General features: G+C 40.7%; 2 protein-coding genes across 4 annotated transcripts in view; one reads left to right on the forward strand and one right to left on the reverse strand.

Moving 5' to 3' along the window:
• The first annotated feature begins 11552 nt into the window (after nucleotides 1–11552).
• Nucleotides 11553–14604, forward strand: cfap300 (cilia and flagella associated protein 300). Of its 3 annotated transcripts, none has more exons than XM_026156416.2 (7): nucleotides 11553–12000; nucleotides 12110–12191; nucleotides 12320–12389; nucleotides 12510–12667; nucleotides 12760–12932; nucleotides 13018–13084; nucleotides 13924–14604. In XM_026156416.2, the coding sequence occupies exons 1-7, from the start codon at nucleotides 11891–11893 to the stop codon at nucleotides 14053–14055; spliced, it is 792 nt and encodes a 263-aa protein (XP_026012201.1). In that variant the 5' UTR covers nucleotides 11553–11890; the 3' UTR covers nucleotides 14056–14604. The 3 variants fall into 3 exon arrangements, with proteins under 3 accessions (XP_026012201.1, XP_026012202.1, XP_026012203.1); XM_026156417.2 differs by having other exon boundaries at nucleotides 11849–12005; XM_026156418.2 differs by having other exon boundaries at nucleotides 11861–12012.
• Nucleotides 14605–15019: 415 nt separating this feature from the next.
• The window catches only part of kcnq4 (potassium voltage-gated channel subfamily Q member 4), a 51666-nt gene continuing 40821 nt past the window's right edge, over nucleotides 15020–25864 (reverse strand). Inside the window, exons 12-14 of the mRNA XM_026156176.2 lie at nucleotides 20364–20495; nucleotides 19334–19472; nucleotides 15020–18064 (exon numbers count right to left, since the gene is read on the reverse strand). Coding sequence (XP_026011961.1) covers nucleotides 17861–18064; nucleotides 19334–19472; nucleotides 20364–20495 — 475 coding nt within the window. The 3' untranslated portion in view covers nucleotides 15020–17860. The remainder of the gene's footprint in view (nucleotides 18065–19333; nucleotides 19473–20363; nucleotides 20496–25864) is intronic.

Consider the following 25864-nt stretch of genomic DNA (forward strand, 5'->3'; position numbering starts at 1 on the left):
GAGTTGTGTGTGCATTTTGAGCGATTTGCTCTGTATTTTCCTGACAAGAACCTTCAGGAAGAATCAATGATGCTGGAGCTGACAGGCGCATGACAGCAGCCAGTCACAGACGCATGCACACATGCTCATCCTGAGGAACAATCCCCCTCTTGAGCTTTGCCTCATAATCCTCCCATGACACTACGCAGCAAGGCCAGATATACCAGCTGCACTGTGTCGGGGTGGAGGTCTGCACTTCTGACCCTGCGAAGGAGTGGACATGTATCCATCTCCATTTCTCTGGAGCATTTCCTGTTCCAGGAAGGAGCAGGACATGTGGTTGATAGTAAACAAGAATGGGCGTGCTGGCAGCACACATCAGCGAAGTACAGAGTGTGTCAGCAGTGTCTCTAGGTGTTTTTGAGGCAGTTAGTCGTAGGTGTATGGAAAAATCACCCACATGTCAGTGTTGATGAGAAGCACAGACGCTTGGAAGAATTTCACTGTACTGTTTGTTCTTCTCTGCAGCTGCACAGGGAGCATTGGACGTATCTTTGTTCGGTGGCTACGTATCTTACAGAGCTTGAAGATTATGATTCTACTGGTTCGGGTCACTTTCAGTCTCAGATTCCTGCTCGTGTAAAACAGATCTGGAGGGATCTATATCTCCATTTGCACTAAAACACTGGCTCACGGTCAGCTGGTGTTGGAGCAACAAGGGTGAAAAAGGAAGACATTTACTGACATTTAAGTTTTTAACTGTGTAAACTGTGGAAAGAGGATGTGAAAACGATTGACTTTAAATGAACAGCAACTATTGTCCATGTTCCCATTACTAGATTGATTTGACTCAAATATGAAGCCCTTTAAAAAAACTCATATTAAGAGTTACCTGAGGAGCTCTTTCCAGAGATTTTTAAAATTAGAATAATTTCTCCACAAATGGAGGTAAATATAAGTTTTACAATCAGCTCAAAAATTTCTCCTGAGGGGAATGAGAAACTTCCCAATAAAATTTGTTCACTGTCCTAAATTTCTTGGTAATATATCTGATAGCTACCAAGAAATGTCTCCAAATTAGGAGAACCACAGATATCTGGAAAAAACAAATCATATCAAATCAAATAGCTGTTCAGACTCACAGTCAGGAAAATCGGAGCGACCCCCCCGCTGGCACGACAGAAGGATGTAAAGTTCAGCCTGTCTGTTACCCTCACATGTCTGTCACCTCTGATTCATATTGATTGTGAAAACACTGACTTCCATATTGATTATTGCTGACTGAGATTGAGAGATTCTGAATCATTCAGTTAGACTAAAAACTAAACTGCTGAAAATCTAGAAGCTCTTTTAATGTCAGCAGAGTAACTTCTGCTTAATACAATTCAGCAGTGACTGCATATGTCTTTATGTCCTGGAATAAGCAAGTCTAGCAGAATTTCAGCGGTGATAATCACTTTTCTATAGAACAAAGTGCAAGAAAATGTGTGGCTCATGCATCATGAATCATGAAAATCATGAAACTGTTCACATGCTAACAAAAAAAGATTATTGAATCAAACATTTCCTGCTTAAATATGGGACAGATCTGGACCTGCAGTCACTTTAAATGCGTTCAGGGCCAACAGTTACATATTATGGAACAAAGTCGTAGCCTCGAGGTGTTTCTGTATAATCAAATAAAAATCTCCTTCATTTTTCTTGCCACATGAAAAGGTGGAGGTGACTGCAGGCTGCATGCAGGGGCTTGTCGTTTTATTTCCTTTTTATTAATCCTGATGCATGAGAAGTGTTTTCATGGAGCTTTTCAGATATCATGGATTAATTGGTTACATTGTATTGCAAGCGCTACATCTTATGTAATAAAAACTGATTTTTTTTTCCTACCAAAGTAAGGAAAAAAACAGGGGATAGCGAAGGAGGAGCTGGATAGATCTGTGTCCGCTGTGAGTAGAGAGGAAACGCACCCTCGAATACACACCCCTTTCCCTTGTTGATGATGTCATCTTTGGTGTTTAAAAAGAAAAAGGGAGGCCTCAGGTGGACCTTTATACACCCTTCTCCTCCAAACCCTCCCCCAGCCATATTCCATCTATGCATCTCCACAGGGACTGACCCTCGCTCAATACCTGTCACCCATCCCTGTGTTCATCCATCTGAAGGCAATCATCTCTACTAATGGAGAATACATCCCAGGGCTGCTCTCTGGACCTCTTTGAAAATTCCAGCTTTTAAACAATATTCCCTTTGAATTACTTCAGTTTGTACCTTCACTCACCGGCCCAAAATACATTTTTACTTTGACACTTAAATTCACACAAACCAAATTATCACAAACCAAACTGAAAGCACGCAAAGAAGAAGTGTTTAGGGGTACTTAAGCCTACCTACAGTGGCAGCTGTCACTGAAAAGCACTTTAAAACTCACCCCACCCCATTTAATGCTGTCTGTTATTTACCCAAGAGCCTCTACAGCACCAGTGTCAAACATAAGGCCTGTAAAGAAGGTCGTCTTTATTAGTCAGATAAACATGAGTGATTTTAATATTTATATTAAAGAAAAGGGCACTCATATAAAAGTTTGTGGGGTTTTTTTTTTTTTTTTTTTTTTTTTTGCTTATTTGGCTATAGGTTTTCCTTGTGGGCAGTCTTCCAGCTGGTACTGTTTAATGTCTGCCTAGGAAAGAAAATTTCCATTAGTACGAAGAGTTTGGTTAAGTTGGTGGAAGCCAACACTTTAACACTTACCTTTTGAATAAGATTATCTTACCTGTGTTTGCTCTTAATGGTGAAGAAGGGATTGAACAGCTACATTAGTTTAATGTTGATTGTACAATAAACTAACTACTAAACTAAGATTGTGGATTGTTGTCGTTGGGCCAAGTGGGCAATATTTAATGGATGTTATCATGGTTGTCTGGAATATTGATTTGATATTAATATAGTTTATTAGGTAAGCAACATGTGTGCAGTTTAGTTCAGTATATAACCCCAGATAGTGGTATGTCTTCAGGGCCAGATAGCAGCAGTTTATAAAGGGCTGCCAGTTAACATCAGAGGCTGTTGTTGGAAACAAGTCCCACCACTGGGCTACATTTTTTTTATTTTGTGTTATGTGTCTGAAATTTTAATGTTGCTGAACAAACACATGGCTGGTCATCGCCTCATCATCTCACCTCTGCCTCAAGCCTCCTGTTTGAACCCAGCTGCTACAGGCTATCCTAACAGGCCCAGGGCCAGAATGGGCCCACCAAAGACTCTAATGCACCCCACTGGAAAATAGAAAACAAATAGTTTTTACTTTAGAAATTTCTATTTTAGTGGATCCACAGAGAAAAAAAGCAGGAAAAAAAGAGAAAATAGGACATTTTCTGTGAATTAACCAAAACTTTGCTACCAGCCTTGGTTCTGTGTGTTTACACTTCCTCTACTTTTATGATTAACCTTTAAAACTTTTGTTTCTGATAAAGTCTATAGTTAGAGCTATATCAGGTAACCCTGACAGCTGCGGGACTTCCTCTGATTCATTGCGATGCATCAAGCATCTCGTCCCCACTCACCTCTTGTCACTCCCCACATGTTTATATACCACTGTAGCAATCATTAACTCTTCCTCTTCTTCCCTTAGTCAGTGTTTTGTTCTGTCCTTTTCTATGCTCTTTTTTTTTGTCTTGTCTTTCTTCTTTTCTCTCACCCCAACTGGTTGCGGCACATGGCTGTCCATCCCTGAGCCTGGTTTTGCCGGAGGTTTCTTCCTGTTAAAAGAGAGTTTTTCCTTCCCACCGTCTCAAAGTGCCTGCTCATACAAGGTCACTTCATTCTTGGGGTTTTCTCTAAAATACTATAGAGTACAAAACAAAGTCCTTTGGAATGACCGTTGCTGTGATTTGTTGCTTTATTAATGACAGTCTTGGAAACAAAGTAACAGTCTATGAGAATAAACCCTGCAAGGAGCAGGAAAAAAGTAACACAAATTTGTGAGTAGTAATGTTTCTTGATTACTAAATGTAGCCCTACAAATTGTCAAAAAGTCAGAAAATACCTTTTACAAGGACTAAAATTTTGGTGAAAAGCTTTCGAATTGCAAGACTCACAGAATGACACGTATGCAGCACAAATATTTGTTCCATCAAGATCGGGTAGGTTGGTCCAAAGGAAGAGTTTTATTGTGTTTGGAGCAGAGAAGAGTTCAGGGGGCAAACAATGTGGGCAGCAGCATCAGCAGTGCTCCTCAGCTCTCTTATGTTTGTTATCTGTTCATCTGATCTTGTTCCTGTAAGTGTAACACAAGCCTTTCACAGGTCTCAACAGGGATTTGAGACGGAGGAAAGAGTTCATGGTTCAGGATAATTTGGTGTCTTTGTCAGTATTATTTTAGGCCATTATTAGACATTCTCTGGTAATTTTATCTCTGTACATGTCTCCCACTCCTTTCTCAGAATTTAGCAAGTTTTTCATATTTCGTATTAAAGCACAACAGGACGGCATGGAGCTTCACTTCCAGTGAGCATGTAAAATAATCACACAAACATCAACATATGCCAGGCAGGCAGCAGTACAGTACGAGCTTGTCATTAGTTGTCAGTGTCACAGAAGCAAGATTGTCTCCGTCAGAGGCTACAACAAGTTGGCAAAGACTCGAGGTTACATTCCTGCAACATTCAGCTTCATGTTCTGTGTTAGGCAACTGCACATGGGGCATAAACACGGAGATGCGGGCGCAAACAGGCCAAACAGTGGAGAACTGGGATAAGAAGGGAGTCTCATAAATGTCAAGAGAGAGGAGGAACAAGTTCAGTCATCAGCTTGAAACTCAAATGATGTAAACGGAAAATGACATCAGCTTGGTATTCAAATGTTTGCCATCAAGGATTATAATATTGACCTGAAGTACAGTAAAAAAAAAAAAAAAAAAGACAGGAGGTTGAGCTGCAGATTAAGATTTTCATTGTGAGGTACAAGAAATGAATATATCAGAGGAACACCTCTGGTTGTGCAGTTTCATGGGATGGTGGATATATTTGGACAAAGGGTGCTGAAGGAGGAGAAGAGGAAGACCACAAAGGAGGTTCATGAAACGTAGGAAAGGAGGACATGCAGAGAGTTGGTGTGACAGAAGAGGATGCTAGGGATCGGGTGAGATAAAAGCTGGAAGAAGAAGAAGTTGATGTCTGTGTCACTAAGGGTGTCGCATACTGGAGAGTTCCTGAAATTAAGAGGAATTTCATCAGTGAAAGTGGCCAATGGATGGCTGTCAAACAGAAGAAAGGTGATGTGAGGTGGATGGCAGAGAGAAACAGAGTAAACTCCTGAGCCAGAGTAACGAGTGAAGACCAGACACTTGTAGAAGGACTGTGCTGAAACCAGCAGAGGTGTATTAGCAGATTATTACCTTTGTCATACTGAGGTGAAAGCAAATTATACTTTCAGAACCTCAGAATGGGAATCAACTGATAATTATCTCTGCAGGTTCACAGAGCTGCAAGGTTCACTTATGCTGCATCTAATGATTCTGACTTCTCACCTTTGCACAGCTGAAACCTCATTGTCTGCTAAACCACCACATTAATCCTGTTAAGAGACCATAGCCACTGCTCCCCAGGGACCATCGCTATCTGATGACTCCACCTGTTATCCATCAGTAGGTTTTGAGTTGCTGACAGCGCTGAGTTAAAGCGAGTGTGGTGAGGAGCCTCAGAACAGACAATCCACAGATATGATCAGACACACGCTAAAGGGCAGGCACACTGGTGAAGGTCTTATCTTAGCAAGATTTTTATGTCTGTAGCCCCCCACCCCTCCTCTATCCCTCTTGTCTCTTCTCTGATTTAGTCCTCCACCTCGACATGCCCCTACATGGCTCCTTTAGGAATCCCAGAATCTCTTAAATGCACTCAGTGAAGAAGGAAAGTAAAAGAAGAGAGTGTTCTCACAGGAAGATGGTCGGAAGTAGTTCAGGTTTCTGGGTTTGTCCGATGAGGCAAGAGCAATAAAAATAAAAGCTGTGCTCGCATGTGTCTTTCCATAGATGCTCAGAGCTGTGTAAAAACCCGATGGTGAATAGATTCATAACTTTAATTGAAATGATTTAAAATGATTTTAGGAAAACAAACTTTTGCCACTAAAGAATGAGCCAGACACAAATGTTAAATCTATGACGGCTGAACTAACAGTGATAAATCACGGCGTGCGGGTATAGTTGCTGTATTTAATGTTGACATGAACGATGCTGCTCCACAGCATCACAATATGCCATGCACACACGCAGCAGCTGTGCTGAGTGACTGAGAATAACTAAGATCCCTTTGGGACTCCCAACTTGTGCTGACTGACCCTGAACAGAATCAAAAGAGCTCAGTTACGCCATGACATCATCAGGAAAAGCTTCAGATAGTGATTCATTATTATCAAGATACTCCAGCAGCATTTTTCCATTGTTCTCCAAGTCTGGGCACAGCCCTTTCTTTCGATTACTTTGTTTCAACAGTGCTGTTTCGTCAATACGAGCATTCTGTAACTAAAGCAAATGTTCATGCCTTTCTTTGTGAGCTGGAGTTTTTTTTTTCCTTTTGCAGTATGTTTTGGGAATAGGAAACATGGCCATCACTGAGTCCATATCAGGCTAGCTCAGTTCAGCAGCACACGACGTGGAGACTGAGCACGCTGCTGCCACAGAGGCTTCACACAACGCTGGCTTTCAAAATGTTGTTAGCATTTCAAGCACTTGATCTTTAACTTTTTGTATCTGTCTTCGTTTGCTTTGTGTCACTGTCGTTCAAAACATCTCCCGCTCCACAACACTTTCATATTCCCAGGCACAGTGAGCATGGAGCATGGTGAATAACTATGTGTTACAGTAGCCTCTTGCTCAGTTGTGAAGGCACAGATAAGAAAGAGTCCCTCTTTTCAGGGATTCTTCTATCCGGTCGTTAAGTGATGACGTGATGAATCCTACTTCCGGGCCTAAAGTAGTCTGCGTTTAATATGGCTTTTGTGTTGTTAACATGTTTAATGTTTTGTATTTTCTTCTATTTAATCTCAAAAAGCTCCTAAAACAGTCAGTGATCACTGTTGACCTCCCTCGGCTTTTATTACCGCTAATCATTTATTTAAGCTCAGTTTTTAAAACCTTAGGATGTAACTACAGCCCAGCCCATGCAGCAGTATATGAATGACTAACCTCGTATTGTGGATGGATTATCTCAGTTGTTCTCCTGGCTGAAGTTTGGTCCTTTTACAGCATCCTGCCATGCGATTATATTTGTTCCTGACCACCGAGAACACTCACGTTAACTTTTATCCAGTGGAAAAAAAGTTAGCTTGTTTATATTATGCTAACATAGCTGTGTCACTAGCGGTCATGTAGCACATTATTATATACCAGCTAGCCAAACTTCAGTAACCCTACAAACGTCACTGCTGTTTAGTTTTCCGTCTTCATTTATGTTGGAAGTGATAGCAGAGCTGTACGTTTTACTTTGTTTCCAAAACCCCGCAGTCAGGACATGCTATATTGTATTTAGATAGAAGCTAGCGAGCTAACTTCCTGCTAACTTCCAACTCCGTTAAATGTCATAAATTCCGTTTTCATGGATGCCTGGACTCAATTGTTACACCTGGTAGAGCAGAACGCTGATCATTTTATTAAAGATGAAAGACTTTAGACAGTTTTTCAACTCTCAGTAATGCCACAGTGATCGTTTGATATATGGACCTGCAGCGGAGTTTAGGCCCAGACACGACTAGTGACATCAGACTTAACGACCGGATTGCTGTCATGCTTTTGATGTGAAAGCAGAATAAATTGGACCTATTGTGATTTTTTTTCTTTCTTTACTCTACTGCCTTGTGTATGCAGCATCATGCAAAAGTTTTAGCCACTCCTATGCTTATGTAAGACTTTATCACTGTTACATAAGCATGCATATGCTTTTACTGCATTGGCAGTGTGTTTTGACAAGCTCTCCCCTGGTGAAAATGCAGTGCCCAGACCATGATAGAGCCTCCACCATGTTTCACACATGGCTGTAAACTTATTATTGTTAGATTTATGGGGGGGGGGGGATTACATTTGGATTGATCACTCCATAAATCCAGCTCTTGTATAATTTGACATACCAAACTGAAAGGATGCATCTCTCAGGTCTTGTGTCCGATCTTTGCTGGATTTTTATTTTTTTCAGGTCATGACTTTCAGATACTGTTTATCCGCTGTAAATAGTTTTCTTCTTTTCTCTTCTACTTGTCCAGTTTCCTCTTTTGTTTTGTTTTTTTCAGGTTAAGACCATTAAGTTTTGGGATAATGGCTCCTTGAGAATAACTTCACTGATGGAAAAATAAAATGTTATGCTTGTCGAACTTTGTTTTCTGGAGCATTTTTTGTACATTCAACTAAAGTAATGAGAACAAATTATGTGTTGTTTTTTTTCCCAACAGGCTGTGAGTAACAAAGTGCCTAAAGATCCACTTTAAAATTGTATCTTTGGACACTTTGCTAATTTGTGTTTTATGTGTAGATTCAACACTGATTCATCTCTTGAGTGAATGATTCATAGGTCAGTGTTAAAGGGCTTGACTTTGAGTCAAAGACAGGGCTTATCCTGAGCACATGAACCCCACATAACTAGTTTTTAAACCTGACTGCAAGAGACAGCTAATCAGAAGACAGAAGAATGGGTAATCTGATCTAAAGGGAAACACTGTGCTGAGAAAATCACAATAAGCTGCACAGGGATTTAGTGTTACTGATGAGATTTTCTCCAGTATAAACTACTTCCCACTAAGCAACTTATCAGGGAAACCGAAAATCAAAAGAAAATGTATAAAATAAATAGATAATTGTATTTTTCTTATGATTTATTCACTAACGGTAGGTATCAACATGCAACATGCATGCTAGAATTTAATACTATTATATAATGCTCGATATATTGAAAGCAGATTGTCTTCATTATATCCTGACATGGGTGTAAGTGAAGAAGAAGAAAAGGCAAAAAGCAGGAAATACATATTCGTTTATTCATTCACTGTGCTGTGGTATCACTATGTATGTACATATTATTATGATTATTGATTTTTAATAAAACTTCAGTTTATTTAATGAGCTCACTTTCCATTGTTTAGCCACTGCATGCCCACAAAAGCAGTGAAAATAGTTTATGAAACATAATTTCTTACACAATTACATAAACATTTTAGAATATCTGTCATGGGTAAAGAGAAAGCTCAAGGTATAGTAGACGCAAATGATGATTTTAGTGGGTAAAATCATCAATCATCATTAAATATTAACAACAGTGTTAAAAATTGACTTCAGAGTATCAGCCTTGTCCTTACTGAGCAGAACTACAGTGAGGGATCTCCTCGTATCCTTCATATCTGCCTCTGAATCTGCGTGGAAAGACTGAACTCGCCTCCCAACATTTCTCAGTTCTTACATCGTCTCACCTGCTTGGGCCTCGTGTTTGCCAGGCTGCAGTGTTTTGATCCCGATAGATCTAATGAGCAGAAATCAGGCATAATTACTACAAAGCAATCAGGTGAAAATGAGAATAATTCTTTTATTTTAGTAACCTGTTATGTTATGTTATTCCCTGGCTGTACAGTGTCAAAACAGCAATTTGGCATAATTTTCTGTCTCCTCCAATCCATTCATTGGGATGTAATTTGGCCCCATTTTGGTCCCATCCTGCATCCTGTTCTCTGAGCTTGTCACTGTCTAGACACACCGAATTATCCCCCGGCTGTGTGTTTTCATTATGACAACATGATATTTAACTATGGCTCAGTTTAATGCTCCATTTATCATCATTATTTTTAAGGATGGTCTAAAGCTAAACCTGTATGGCTAATGAGGTTTCATAGAGTGGTCAGGCTCACAGGACTAGTTTTTAACCACTGTGTCACCAAATGAAACTAATTCAAAAATACCATAATTTTTAAAAACATTAACCCTTAGGATATGTTGAAGTGTTTTCTTTAAAATGGTATTCATTTCCTTCCTCAGATTTATCAGCCGTCTCCCTGTATGCTTCGTGAGACCGTGGCAAATAAAAAATAAAGACACAACATTATCTTATCCTGTCTCCAGGAAGGGTGTCCCCATATCCTCTCTTAGAGGGATACGGTGTCCTGCACTGGAATGTGGACCAAAAGGATAGCACATCCTGGAATGTTGGGAATGTTAGTAACGAATTAAGTATTGGTGCCAGGAAGAAGTTTGTAGGGTTCTTAGTAAGACCTTCCTAGGATTGTTTTTCTTTTTTTCCCTAGAAGATTCTTTGAATGTGACGTCCAAAAATGGCATGTAGGGTAAATGTTAAATGGCACCTCGCCTTTGTGGTGCCCCAGGTGTTCCTGCCAGATTGTGAAATTTACAGGGAACATTTTGAAAGGTTGTTTTTTGGAATTAACCGAGTATGCAGAAAGGAAAAAAGAGAAGTTGAGAAAGGAAAATGACAGAATGAGGAATAAGTTAACAAAACCAGGAAAGAGGAATTTACATTTTGTGTTGACAAATGTCATGGAAATAAAGTCTGCTTTCTCTTTGGACGGCATCACAGCGTCCTCATCAGCAAATCCCATTAAACAGCCGACAGCAGGAGTTCATCCTCATACTGATAGATTCATGTCAGTGTCACTGGTGTTTCTTATCATTTGAAACCCGTTACAAAAGTACCAGACTTTAAATTCGTTTGTCAACAGCTGTTTCCACATTCAGTAATAAACTGTGATCTCACTGCACTGTAACACGAGTTTATTACCCTGAAAAACTAACAGTTCCATGTTTGCCATTTCTATAGGAGATAGAGAAGGAGGAAACAAATCCAGAAGCTAAATAAGACAGTCGTGGAGACGGTAACACAGGAACACTGACGTGGGAACACGATTGACGCAGCACAGCAGGCGTGCGGAGCGTTTTCGCAGCCGGATAATGTCGCCCTCTTGTGGCTGATAGGAGAGGATGGCCTGCCAAAATATGACAAAAAATATGCTTTACGACATTTTTTACACAATTATGTGGTTTTTTTTTAATAAATTATTTTAAAAGTCTAATTTTAAATGTACAAATTTAAAAGTACAAATAACTATTTTCATTATTAACGTGAACTAATGTTACGTATTTGATGCGGAGCATGATCATCTTTTCCATTACCCCAAGTTCATTACCACATTTTTACTGTTCTATCTAATATGTATGTGTACATAAAAAGAAGATGTTTACAGTGTGAACTACAACAGCTAGTAATTGTCATAACTATTATGTAGTATCTGCAACAGGAAAAAATAAAAACAGGGGTTCCCCTCACAGCTGCTTGTCTTTTTTATTAACTGCGTGAATTTTACACTCCACGCTAAAAAATTAAAAAATAAAATAAATAAGAAATAAAATAAATATGAATCAATAATTTTGAGTAAATGCAATTGGATATATACAAAAACAGATTTATTAGATTAAATTGAATGTATACTTATCAGTTACATTTCGTTTAACCAGATTCTATAAAATTTAATATCGTAATTTTACATTGTTTTGTGTTCAAAATTAGACAGAAAACGGGCAGATTTTTATTTATTTTTTTAGATAATTTTATTGCATTTAATTGGGCCTTTTTTGAGTGTGTTTCATAAACGAGCATAAAATATACATTTTCTTTTTTGTTGATGTAATTTGCACAGTATTTGGCTTTATTCCGTAAAAAAGAAGCTTCCAGTCCAATTTGGGATGTCACGGGAGTCCGTTGCCAAAGCAACAAGTAAACGAAACAAACCTTAGATTGGGGGGGGCAAGTCACTACACAGGAAGTTTATTGGCTGGTCGTGAGGACACCTGTCGCTGATTGGCCTGCACTCGTTTATGGAAAAGGAGCAAGCCTTCGTGTTTCCCTTAACGATAAATTAAAGAGTAAACATGGACGAAGAAAAATACGCGTTTGAGCAGACTTTTTCTTTTAACGCTCTTCGCACTAAGACGTTTTCTTTCCTACAAGACAAAGACACCTTGGCACGGTTGATGAAATGGTGACGTAAGAAGTTAAGCCTAAAAACCAAAAGAAAAATCCTCTTCCTTTGTTTATCTGCGGTGTTGCTACCTGTTGGATGCTCTCTGATGGTTGTTTGTTACATTCAGGTCCATGCTGGGGAGGATTTCCGCTCAGTCGTTCAGTTTTGACCACAGTTTCTCCCCTTACTGCAGTGAAAAGTTTGCTCTGGTACGTCTCTAGGATTAAAATATAAAAATGTAATGCTGCTTTGTCAAACCCAATGTGACTGATTAAAACGATGAAAAGGCGTCTTGGTGTGTTTGGTCACTTTTGAACCCCCCTCCGTGTGTGCTCAGTGTTTCTTCAGAGACCCTGAGGTGCTGTCCAGCCTGAGAAAGATGGAGGCTGGAGTCTGGGTGCCTCTTGGTATGTCATGTACCTTTCATCACTGATATCAGGAAATTGCTCTCATCTGCTCCAGTTTTTGCAGTCAGGTCTCTTCAGATTTTTTTTTTTTTTTTGTGTGTGTGTGTGTGCGTGTTGCAGACAAGCCAATGGTGTCTGTCAGTGTGGAGCCCACGCCTTGCACTAAGGTCTCCATGGAGCTGTTTGATCCAATTTATTCTTGCGGCATCTTGAGGCCCACTGGGCATGTAGTTAAATGCTTTCATGATGTCTACCCTGACTATGATGAACTCCGACAGGTGACTCTCATCTTTTTTTTCTTTTTTACTTTATTTTATTTTGTTGTTTTTATTAACTTTGAGCCAGTTCATGACCTCTTTGGTTGTTCCAGATGTTGCGGGACGAGGAGTCTGAGCACTACTATGTGGTTGGGAGGGAGGAGCGGGGAGAGTTTCTGTTTAGCCTCTTCAAGCACCTGTGTCTTGGGGGTGAGCTCTGTCAGTATGAAGACACCATTGATCCTTACATCAGCACCACGAAGCAAATATACAAAGATCTGATCAGGTGAGAAGCATCTGGCTCCATGTTTATTTATATGCATAAATGAGTCATGACCTAATGGTGAGATTTTGATGCATTTGTTTCGCAGTGTGCAGAAGGACCCAGAGACGAAAAAGATCGCCGTTGTCTCCAAAGTGCTCAAAGTTTGTGCCTTTGTAAGTCCCTGGTTCAGTGTCTGCCTGTTCCCCCGTGAAATGTAGAGAAAATGTTGTGCTGCTCATAAAGTTAGTCTAAATAAGAAGCTAGTCATTTTAGAAAAGCGAGTATTAGGGGGAGGATTAACATACGATGTAAACATGCATGTACTGACAGTACATAGACTTATATTCACTTACAGCTATATTTTATATTAAAGTTCACAGATAATTTTATTTGATGTCAAGTACACCTTTTTAGGCATATCTGAAATATTCCTCTGAGATTTTTGTCTGTATTGACCTGATAGCACATCCGAAAGGTGTTCAACTGGATTGAGATCTGATGATATTTAAGTACGGTGAACATTAACAGATAGACATGCTCGGTAACAATACTCAGGTAGGCTGTGGCATTTATAAACAATGGTCAGTTGGTACTGGGGGGGGCCACAAAGTAACCAAAGAAAATATTCCCCTCACCATTACCCCACCAACAGCATGTTGATACAAGGCTGGACGGATCCATGCTCTCATGTTGTTAATACCAGATTCTGACCTCACCATTTGAATGTAGCAGCAGAAATCAAGAGCAGTCTGGCCACGCTATGTTACGTTCAAAGTCTCTTAAATCACCTTTCTTCTCCATTCTGATGCTCAGTTTGAACTTCAGTACATTCAGTTCATTTCTATATGCCTAATTGCATTTTCTGCCGTGTGATTGGCTGATTACACTTATCCGCTAACGAGCGGATGAACAGGCATGCCTAATAAAGTGAGTGCATTCTTGAGACAGATTGAGACAAATCAGAGACGTGTTGTTCCCACATGTGTTAACCACATAATTTTATCGTCTGTAGGACGAGTCTGGCCGATGTTTCCCTGGGGTGCGAGAGGAGGAGCAGACATTTGCCTATTTGATTGTCGACCCTTATAAACGTCACGTGACTTTGTTCTGTCACTTCTACGGTGTGGGCAACTTCACAGTGTGACAGCAAAGAACTGGAAATAGAAAACCTGCTGATTTCCTGCTGCTCACTATGTATGCATAATAGACTGTATATAAAAGATGGGCATCTCCTATGGGTCTGAAAAGTAAGGCAAATGTTAAAGTGCCTTGACCCTGCATTCTTGGTGGGAGGGGGCAATTGTATAGAAGCCAGTGAGCAAACAAATATTACTGTTGCAGTCATTTATGACCTCAGGAAACTCTTCCATGGTGACTTTATAGTCTCAATTTCTACTAGCTTCATTGAATACAGCATGATTTCCATTTTGTAAATTAAGGTCCTTTAAAAAAAAAAAAAAGACTATATATTTTTAGGTAAAGTCTCCAACAGCAAGATGGTGACAGTCAAAATGCTCAAAACAGGAGTCCACAAATCAGTGGATGACATCGTTGGAGGCTACATCCATCTTTTATATACAGGCTATCAGACATTTTCAGTTTTCTTCCCATGAGGAAAGCAGCTGAAGACCAGTTCCCTGTTTTGAGTGTAAACTGTGCAATAAAATGTTTTAATCCTGTCACATACAATTTACTAAAAGTGTGTCTTTGCAGCTGAATGTTTGGAGATAAACATCTAAATAAGGATGTCAATATTTTAAATACATTGTTTTTTTGGTCAGATATTCACCTTTAAACAATCTTGTCTCAGAAAGTCTTGAATAAATTGACTTATTTCTTGTATTTATTATTATTTTTTAGCTCCATTTCATTTCTACCTAAGGTATATGTTGCGGTTGTCATGCGCCACCTACTGGAAGGCTGAAATAATTTGAAGTTTGAGTGTGGATGATGTACATCGGAGCCTTCAGGGAGTTGAGTAGCAGCTCTTTTTCCACGTTTGTTGGCAGACGTTGAGTATCATTTTTATCTTGAAACAGAATTTTAAGCATTTTTATAGTTCCTTTTGAAAATTTGTATTATTTCCAGATAAAAGACACCCAACAGCAAACAGTCCAAAGAGCTTTAATAAATTAATAATTAGTCAAGTGATCCAATTTCATCTCCAGCAGATGTTGTTGTTGTTGCATCTCCTAAAAGGATCAAATGGAGGTGCTCATTAGATTAGAAAATAAATCAGCGGCATGTTTCATTCAACCAGTAGCCACATCAATTAGAGTTGGAAGACTTTGTTCAGTTTTCTTATTGCTTGATCAGTTTGAGTTTCACTTTAACGACAGTTCAGACAAATAGAGACGCTACAGAGCGATGCTGGAATGTCGGATGGCAGCAAGACAGTGAAAGATGGGCGTCATGAAGAAGACATGAAAAAAGAACGTGCAGATTGAGTCATGCATAGCATTCAGTCAGACAGTTAAAGTTTCTCATACTCGGGTTTCTAGACTAGCGCCCCCTAGTGGCCTCAGAGGTAGTTGTGTGGAAGCCATTCTGAGCTACGTGACATGCTTATGAGAGAAGACATGACAGCAGAGACTCCTGCAACGACACAAATGTCCATGCCTCCAGCCTCCACATCTAATACAGAAAGGGTGTCGATGCAATAAGGACCTGTTAGGTACAACGATGTCCCGAACATTCAGCAAAATTCTCAAATATACCAAAGTTTACAGCAGTCAGAACAAATCTTTAGAACAATCTTGACGTTTTGCGGTAACGTAGCATGTGACCATCCTCGCGTGATTTCAGTTAAACACGTCTCTTCGAAGCGGGCTTACGATAGAACGAGGGAGTAGAAGGCACAGGTAATTTCCTTTCCTGTCTTAACTCTAGGTTTTACATCCTTTAAGTTGGTCTTCTAATACTGGGGCTACCACGAAACAAACAACATGCAGTACAGAGATCTCGCAGACATTTTCATAATGCTGACAATAAAGTGACGGTGGCACTGTTCAGTTTAATAATGCCTCTAATAAATAGGCACCTCTTCTATAATCTAGGCCACGTAATAAAGCTACCGAGCGCCTCTCCGTGAATTAAATGAGAGCAAAACTGCAAGCTCATAGTGCCATTTTATTCCTCATGGCAGCAAGAGCAACAGACCATAAACAGATCTAAAAGGACCGTGCGAGGAAGTACATTCACTGTGTAAGTCTAAAGTGGAGCACCTGAGTCAACTGGCGTGACCGGAACAAATGAATGAATGATTTACAGGGACAGAAGACGTGTTTTTACTGGCCAAATACAGCAAGATGGATGTTTTCTCAGTCAATTAAACGAAAACATTTTAAAAAAAAAAGTATATATATATAATACATATGAGCTCTGCAATTCGTGCGTGTGAACCATGATTTAACTTGAAAATAAAATGCTACATTAATTGAACAATCATATCTAGCTTAATTAAATATATTAACTTAAATCCTGCATTCACAACCGAAATCGTTAAAAAACATCCTCTCTTCTAGGTTACATGAAATCGAGTGCATGAACACAATTACAGTAAAGAAATCAAAACAAAAGATTCATCAAGTGCCAGAGTATTTAAGTAAAAAGGACTTTCATATATGTGTGTATGTGTGTGCATTTGTGCACTCTCCAGTTTTTTCCATCAGCAGAGAGCATTTAGAGCGCAAAAGGGCAACGAGAAAGAAACCAGAAAAGACAAAGAGAGTGCGCCGGCTGCAAGCTGAGGCTGTAAGGCTGTAACCGTTTCCCAGCACACAAGCGTTCATCCGGGTAAGGAAATTCATGCATTTGACCTGGATGCGTTTCAGGATTCGATGTTTAACAAAACTGCGCCAAACTGGGTCAAAATGTCCCAGTGAGAGTTAAGAGCGGGCGCTGCAGACTGCCTGAAGCAGCTGACCTGAAGGTAAGGGTGAGTGACAGGAAGCTCTGGAGAAAGTGACGCTTTCCTGTCCATGAAATTCTCATTTTTTTTCCCCATCTGGTCTGAGGAGCATGCGTGCCGGGAACGTGGGCTGCAAGACAGCAAGTTTTAAAGGGCGGGTTTAAATTTAAATACAGGTTACTGAGATAAGTGGCATTTGAAAGCCTGTTAAAGAACATTTTGGCTCTATTAAATTCTAAACAAGTACGAGCATTCCTTATTTCAGTCAAACAGGGATGTGTGTGGGTTGTTTTCTTTCTTTCTCTGTTGTTTTTTTTGCATGTGGGCTTGTTGGAGACCAAACTTCTAAGGAGTAATGTACTGTATACACACCAGTCCAACACATTCTCCTAACTCTGTTTCATGTGTGTAGTTTGGGCAATTAAAGCAGGATTTACACGTTTAACCCCTTCCTTTTGTTCAGATGATACCACTGGAGTCTGGTGGCTGTCAGTCGAGCCTGAGAGATTCTCCCCTTTTCCACAGGAGCACCTTGTCTCAGCTCCTTTGGTGCTACTCAAGAGCTGTGATGCCATCCTAAATTATCAAAGTAATCACAGACAAATCAGTGTCTGATGAAAACTGATGGTGTGGACAAAAGATTTCTCTAAAACTTTAAAAAACTTCAGTGAACCGCACCGATTATCTACAGCTTTAAATTAGGCATCGATGTATATAGCATGAAGTGAGCGGCTGGGAGTGGTTCAGTAGTCAAGTATTAGTCGTTCACGTGTCCTTTCTTCATCTCCATCCTCATGTACAGTAGTGGGTTCAGAGGTGTGTGCGGTGAGCAGCTTTGGCTGTGGCTCCCTGTCAGGTGGAGCCATCTGTTGGCCACGGGCTGGAAACGTTCACTCGAGGGGGAAAGTAAAGGGGGGATGCAGAGTGAAGACTGAAATGAAAGGAAGTGATGAGAAGTCATTTAGGCTGAGTGAGGACACAGCCTTAGGAAGACATACTGTAAAGGGTTTGTGCCTTTGTTCGAACAGTCAGCTCATTGTCATTCCAAGTTGCCGCTCTCAGACTGAGAGATGTTGAGTGTGTTAGCAGAGGGGAAGAGGTCTCTTTGGTCCGTGGGGCTGTGGTAGTCAGAAGTCAGGTCGGGGTCGAGGAGGGAGGACAAGGTAAAGTTGGACGAGCCTTTCTTCAGGCACTGGGAGTAAAAGTTGAGCAGGAGGTCCAGCTTGTTTTCTATGGACTGAACCTGAACAAACACACACAGACATGAATGGCACTCATGTAAGCTACATCTCATCACTTCCTAACAGCACATGAGAGCTACAGAACAGAAAGAAAACACACTTTAACAGGTCCACTGTTCATATATCAAACTCTACTCCATTACTCGGCCCTGAAAATCTTAGAAATATGGTATCTAACCAGATTCTTACTCTGGATGGCATTACCTTGGCCTCCAGTAACACTGTGAGGAACCTTGGAGTCATTTTTGACCAGGACATGTCCTTCAAAGCACATATTAAACAAATATGTAAGACTGCTTTCTTCCATTTGCGCAACATCTCTAAAATTAGAAATATCCTGTCTCAGAGTGACGCTGAAAAACTAGTTCATGCATTTATTACTTCCAGGCTGGACTACTGTAATTCATTATTATCAGGATGTCCAAAAAACTCACTGAAAAGCCTTCAGCTAATCCAAAATGCTGCAGCAAGAGTGCTGACAGGGACTAGAAAGAGAGAGCATATTTCTCCTGTTTTGGCTTCCCTTCATTGGCTTCCTGTTAAATCCAGAATTGAATTCAAAATCCTGCTCCTCACATACAAGGTCTTAAATAATCAGGCCCCATCTTATCTTAATGACCTTGTAGTACCATATCACCCTATTAGAGCACTTCGGTCTCGCTCTGCAGGCCTACTTGTTGTTCCTAGAGTATTTAAAAGTAAAATGGGAGGCAGAGCCTTCAGTTTTCAGGCTCCTCGGCTGTGGAACCAGCTTCCAGTTTGGATTCGGGAGACAGACACTATCTCTGCTTTTAAGATTAGGCTTAAAACTTTCCTTTTTGCTAAAGCATATAGTTAGGGCTGGACCAGGTGACCCTGAATCCTCCCTTAGTTATGCTGCAATAGACGTAGGCTGCCGGGGGATTCCCATGATGCATTGAGTTTTTCCTTTCCAGTCACCTTTCTCACTCACTATGTATTAATAGACCTCTCTGCATTGAATCATATCTGTTATTAACCTCTGTCTCTCTTCCACAGCATGTCTTTATCCTGTCTTCCTTCTCTCACCCCAACCGGTCGCAGCAGATGGCCGCTCCTCCCTGAGCCTGGTTCTGCCAGAGGTTTCTTCCTGTTAAAAGGGAGTTTTTCCTTCCCACTGTCGCCAAAGTGCTTGCTCATAGGGGGTCATATGATTGTTGGGTTTTTCTCTGTATCTATGAAGCGCCTTGAGGCGACTTTTGTTGTGATTTGGCACTATATAAATAAAATTGAATTGAATTGAATTGAATTACCTGTTTCTCCACCTTGACTACACGGCCCATCATGCTTAGCTCATCCAGTGAGTCCAGTTCTGGCTGTGTCTTCTCTCCCTTTTCAGGACGTGTCTTCTTATCTGGCTGAACAGCTCCTCGTCCAATTATCTGGTCCACCCTTTTTCACAAAAATAAACCATAATAAAGAGTAAATACCCAAAAACTACAAGACTTTTTTTGGCTCAGCATGATTGATGGGAGGGCAATGGAGAAAGTGAATAGTTTCACAACTGAGTTCAGGTGCTTTAATTTAACAAGCTCAGTTCAGCTGCACAAACGAGCAGTCGTTGCTGCTCATCAATCGGGGAATGGTTACAAGGCCATCCAAACAATCTGAGGTCCATGTTTCAACAGTGAGGAAGATTATTCAGAGGTAGAAAACATTCAAGACAAGAAATCTCCCCAGGAAAGGACATCCCAGCATATGCAAAAAAAAAACCAGAGCTATGACTCAGACTCTAGGCGTCAGTTAGCATGTTAAATGTTAAAGTTCATGGCAGTACATGTTTGGCGAAAACCAAATAGCCTATCAGGCAACAGATTCTGTGAAATGCTGCCTCTGACGTTCACAAACAGGACATCTTTGTGATCTGATACCAAACCATTTTGGTCCGGATCAGAGTCATATTTTGGGTTTTTGTGTTCAGAGTATCTTTGGCTTCATGCAGTTAAACCATCTTTGCAGAGAGTAAAGGAGTAATGCAACTTTTTCTTTTTATTAGCTTTTTTGGCCTAAGTTCATCTGCACTCAAAATAAAATGTTTTCCATAATCCGAACCTGACTGACTAAACACTGATTATTACCCTAAAAGGATAAAACATGACACAAAAAGCCAGTGAGTTTCTAGACTGTCCTCATAGAGCCACAAGTCACTTCTTCTACTGATTTTTCTTCTTTTTTTTTGTTAAATAAACAAGAGATAACATGTTGTTTGTTGAGCTTTAAAGAGTGCTTCAGAGCAGATTCACAAAAATATCTTCCTATGAAACACACAATTAAAAGAGCTACCTGGTCTGCAGGCTCTTGATGCGGCCCAGCATGTCCAAGTGTCCAGCAGAATACTGCTCTATGACATCCTTCACATCGTACGGGCGTAGTGTCTCCTTAAACTTCCTCTTGGCCACAAGGAACTTCAAGATCCTACACACAGACAACACACACAGAACTCACTGTTAATGCTCCTCCGTTCACCTTTAGATGGCTTCAAAGCGCACGCTCACACAAGCGGGGGTTGAGTGAACTTTTGGAAGAATGCAGGGGTGGGAGGCTATCACATGAGGCAGCCCACCTTGACAATAACAAGATTAATTAAAGTCAGCGTGACCTTATCGTTCACAAACAGCTGCATAATGGTAACAGTCACAAACCTGCTAAACCATGTGGATATATTGTGACGATGAGAGCATCTCCCAGAGACATTTCCTTATCAGTATTTGCCGTTTCAGCTTTTCTTCGGACAGAAACGGGTAACACACGCACACGTGCCTCTAGCCCCCACTCCCCCTTCCTCTTTTGTCAGTGTGACAGCCACACTGGAGCCACTGGTGGACCACAGCTGCTCCGGCTCCCAGTGGATGCATCATCACCATCCACATCCCGGCGTGGGGGGAGTCACACACCGAGGATTGTCGAGCCAGCACTACTGTACGCAGCAAACACATCGATGACAACATGCGCCGCCAGAGCTGTTCTGGTCGGACGTTTCGCTGGAAGGAGCAGAGCGAGTGCAAGAGATAACGGGAAGAGAGCAGAGGAAAGTTTGAGGATGGGTGCGAGTGCGCGCCAGGCTTTCTGTGTTGGATGGGTCATTCAATTTCCTTCTTATCACTTAGTCAGCTTAGACATGCTGGACACAGCTACACATCCAAGCTTTCTCCACACCCTGTGATAGATTGTCCTTCACGTCATGTCAAGAGAGTTTTGGGAGAATGAGGGAAGGAAAGGCAAGGAAGCAGAAGGACGGAAGATGGGATTTTTTTTTTATGAGACAATCCTATCTCTCCAACCCCATACGACTGAGTCGCTGTAATAAGCCGGAAATCAGAAATGCTCAGCTGTTTTGGGAAATAAAAAACACACATGCATAGGTAACTGTGTGCACAAACACAATAATGTAATAGCACAAATGCATACATGAATGTAGCTGCTGCTCGCTGATGTACACACCAACACAAGTGCGCATGTGGGCGATGCACGAGCAGTGAAATCTCAACTTGCGCGAGGGGTCATTTTCTGTAATAACCACTGTAACCTTTGTTGAGGTCTGCAGCTCTTGCATTTCCAGTGACCGCGTGTTGTATAGTGACCGTCCTGCAAAGAAAGGGAGAAGGTGCAAGCGAAGGAGAAGAGGAGCGCGAGGAGGAGGAGTGGAGGTCTGCAGCTGGTGCCGACGCAGCCGTCAGCACACTCCTCCTCCTCCTCCTCTCGCAGTACTCTATTTCTTGATGACTTCTGCGTTTGGGGGTATTTTTGCAGGCGATCTTTTCTTATTTTGCAGGTAGGTGCAGATTTTTTGCCAGGGTGGGCCTCAGGTGCGGGTAAAAGAAAAGGTTGAGACAGGATGGGAGGGGGTGGTGGGCTTAGATTTGGATCCTCCAAGGATTTCTTCAAAATGCTGACTCTCCTTCCTGGCCACTGATATGGTTTTCATAATACACAGTCGGATAAGAGTAGGGCTCCCCTCTCTCTCCAGTTAACTTCCTGTCAGTCGCAGTTCTACACTACAGCTGGCACTGCTCACTGAAAGATACCATCACCACCCCCCGACTTCTCGGAAGCTGAGACGTAAAAACACAGTAATGACTGAACAAATAGAAGTGTCAATTGTGCCCTAAAATGCTTGCTTAGCCAATGCAAATATTTTTGCAAGTCAGCAAAGGTGGATCTCTGATAGTGTCAAATGGCAAGGATTTATCTGGGAATTAAAAACGACTGTTGTGCTGACACAAATTCTACGTGGGCCAAGTAGGGTGAGCCCCTGCAGGTCTGATCCTTCACTAGATTACTGAATAAACCCTATAAGCTACAGTACGTGGCTAAGTATGCTTATGGAAAATTTGATGTGTAAATCTGATAACTTTAAAAAATATTCAGCTGAAAGAACACAAAATCTGATGATTCAAGATTAAACACTATAAATAGTGGCCGTGTCCAAGCTATTTTTGTCACTTCGTCTGAGCCATCATTTCTTTATATTTTGCTTCCCAGGAGTCAGATTTCAAAGTGGGCTTGAGCAATAGTTCTCCAGGCTTCCTGAAGTTCTTTGTGACGAGTTATTTGTTTGACACTGGCTGCTATTTGACTCATTTTCAGTTCAATCCTTGTACCTGATCATTTTCAGAGGAATATTTGTTTTGTTTGTTTGTTTGTTAAGCCACTTAATGCAGACCTATGAATCATTCCAACTACAAAGAAAGTTACAAATTACAGGAAAGCTTTCCTAAGAGAGTTCAGGCTGCGTTAAAGAATAAAGGCCATAACAAAAATTCACTTTAATGCTCATTAGATTTGTACAAACTCAGTTTTTGCCTCATATACTGTATTTTCATGTGTTTTTGCACATTTCAATAACTGTCTGCACCTGTATCCCATTTTTCTAGCATAAATATAAACACATCAGCAGCGGCTCAAGACATTTGCATAGTACTTTAGATTATTGGATTTGTTTGGAGGAGACTTACAATAAAGGAAATACAGAAAAACACCAGACCTAATTTCCCCACACCCTCCTCCTTTCTCCCACTACCAATCCCTTCGCACATACGCAAACAGAACGGGCATTTACGCATTTATTCAGTCAGCCGGGCACTGATTAATAACATTCACCGAAAGTGAAAGATCAGCACTAAGACCTGCTGCAAAATGTGGTGTTTTCACTTACACCAATCAAATACCTTTCTGAGAAGCTGCATGCATGTGTGTGTGTTAACACAGTGATGCACCTGCTGTTTACACACCTGCACTATATATAGGAAGCTCCTCACTTCTATTGTCTGCAGCACTGAGCAGCTGAGGTCAGAGCTATCTGCTGAGTCAAGTGAAAACCCGAGGAGAGATCATATAATGGCCTATCAGTGGCATTACACTATCAAACCATTATACATCATCTCTGCAATGGTAAACATCCATCTGCTGTGCACCCAATGAAGAGAAAGCATCACTCTATGTGTTAACAAGCACTGTGTTCAGACAGCTCATTAGTAAGTGGACAAGAGTAAAGTCTGATCGGTTTAAACAGCGTCAAACTTAGAAAACCTGAGAGACGGGGCAGAGATGTCCTGTTGACCTTGTTGGGTAAGAAGACAAATGTGCTGCATTTCATAACTGCCTGTCTTTATAACGGATGCAGCTTTTTCCATTTCTGATATGATACTGATACCAATCTGATACCAGTGATAAATTAACAAGCTGTATCCACAGATACAGACACCTAAAAAACACCATGAGACAAATCCAAGACTGGTGTTTTTATTAGTGAAATAATAAATGCGGGCAGGCCTCAGATAAATACAATAAAGAATCAAAGCTGTAATATAATCTTCCATTTTTCCAGTTTATTTCACTAGTTTAATTTAAGCATATTATCATATTATCATATTAAGAGTCAATATTTACACTCACACCAGCTGACAACATCTTTTGCCAACATGCACGAAGGAAAGCAACAAGTGTGGTATGAAGAACAACTTCATCAATGCATTTTGGTCTGTGGCCTTTGTCCAGGTAATCAAAACCATGTTATGTGACCATAAGTGTAATAAATATTCCAACACAATCAAGCTTTTCGGGTTCAGATCGGACTGACAGCATAAGCTGTTCCCTTGTTAAGTGTCTGTGTCTCTACTGTTCGATCATAATACTCTTTCAACCTTAGAAAATATTCAATTGATTGTTGTTTCTCCAAGCTATGAAGTCACCATGGTAACTTGCACACACCTTACCTGCTCCAGAGCAGGTCATGTTTCTCTAGCTCGCCTCTGATGCAGCTAGAAAGTTAGAGGTAAAGATGATGGCTTATAAACACATAGGAGGTGTACTGTACATGAGATAGCAGCTACTCTGTACCTAATGGAAATGCTCCGAAAGGTCGTAACTGTTTATGCCATAAAACTTTTTGTATTTAAAGTGTAGTCACCCTCAGTGTTCAGAGTTAACTCGTTGTAGTAAAGCGTTCCCTCTGCAGTATGGAATGATTTTCTTCACAGGAAAATATCTACAGTGTTCTATGTGAGATATAAGAAGAGGGAAAACATTTCTAAAAAAGGGTGCTGATGTATAATACACAATATAAACCAAAAGAAGAGGTTTTGAGAGCTGTCCCATACTGCACTTGAACTGACAACCTTCAATCTAAAGAGAGAGGTGAGCACATATGGTAACTTACCCACTAAGCAAGAGATGAGAGAGAGTTTAGCAGCTTTACTGTCCTATAAGATGCCATGTAGTAAAATAATCCTGAAGCATAAAGGCTTGAACTTGTAGTACAAAATTTATGTACTTAGTTTTGCACACACTAAGTTTACTGACTGACACAGTCTGCATTTTTTCCTTCTTGGCTTTAAATGGACTTTATTTATTCAGTGCTTTTACACTGCAGGCTTTTTCACTTAGCGTACACATTCGTACCTTAGTTTTAAATAGATTACTATATGCTGTACATCTCCTCAGACACACTGAGTGGCTACACCAAGAGTGTTGCTTTTAGCCCGTGTTACCTCTATAACCTCTTTGGCTTTTTCAGCTCACGGTTTACAGCCTCAGCTGACAATAGAAATGTTTACAATTAGTCACATGTTGTCAACACCACTTGTGTTGTAGCTGGTCTCTGGTACCTTGAGTTGATTTACCAACTGCCTTTGTGTGATTGCATCAGGGAAAGGGATATTATGAACTTACAGGCCAGAAATCTGTCTAAAACAAGTTACTGTTGAATGACAGCTGAATTTCACAATCCCTGATGTCATGATATATAGATTTTCATTTTATGCATATAACCGCTATTTTTTAAAGTATATATGGAACCACACAGACGCTGTCACGCTATCAAGAGAAATGCTCTGAGGGTACAGTGCTGACATGAGTCATTTTAATGTGCTCTCATCGTCACCCCAACCTGCACCCCGGGAGACAAACTAGACCGTAACACCAGATGTTTGCTAGCAATTGTAGTATTCCTCTGCTACAATCTCTTACTATTATGTGAGAATGAATGTGACTGTGTACATGAGGTGGGAGGACACTGGACCTATGTCCACATGTCTCTCCACTTTTCGGCGTGATAGGAATTAACATCAATCTCAGCTCAGGTGTAAGCAACTTCTAATTTTTGGTGTCATTGTTGAAATGACACAGCATCATCTGGATGCTTGTATACTCTCTAATACATTTTTCCAGTCATGCCACCTCACACATGAATGAGTTGGGCCTGCTGAGACACAAGGTCACATGGAGGGAACTAACCCAGCCTGCAGGAGGGCCCAGTTACCTCTCCTAAGAGGACATTTTTACTC

Source organism: Astatotilapia calliptera, chromosome 22, assembly GCF_964374335.1.
Source record: "Astatotilapia calliptera chromosome 22, fAstCal68.1, whole genome shotgun sequence".
Lineage (NCBI taxonomy): Eukaryota > Metazoa > Chordata > Actinopteri > Cichliformes > Cichlidae > Astatotilapia > Astatotilapia calliptera.

Coding starts and splice junctions, on each gene's coding strand:
- cfap300 (XM_026156416.2), top strand. CDS start 11,891: ATGGACGAAGAAAAATACGCGTTTGAGCAGACTTTTTCTTTTAACGCT. Junction 12,192..12,319: donor GCAGTGAAAAGTTTGCTCTG/GTACGTCTCTAG, acceptor GTGTGTGCTCAG/TGTTTCTTCAGAGACCCTGA. Junction 12,933..13,017: donor ATATACAAAGATCTGATCAG/GTGAGAAGCATC, acceptor TTTGTTTCGCAG/TGTGCAGAAGGACCCAGAGA.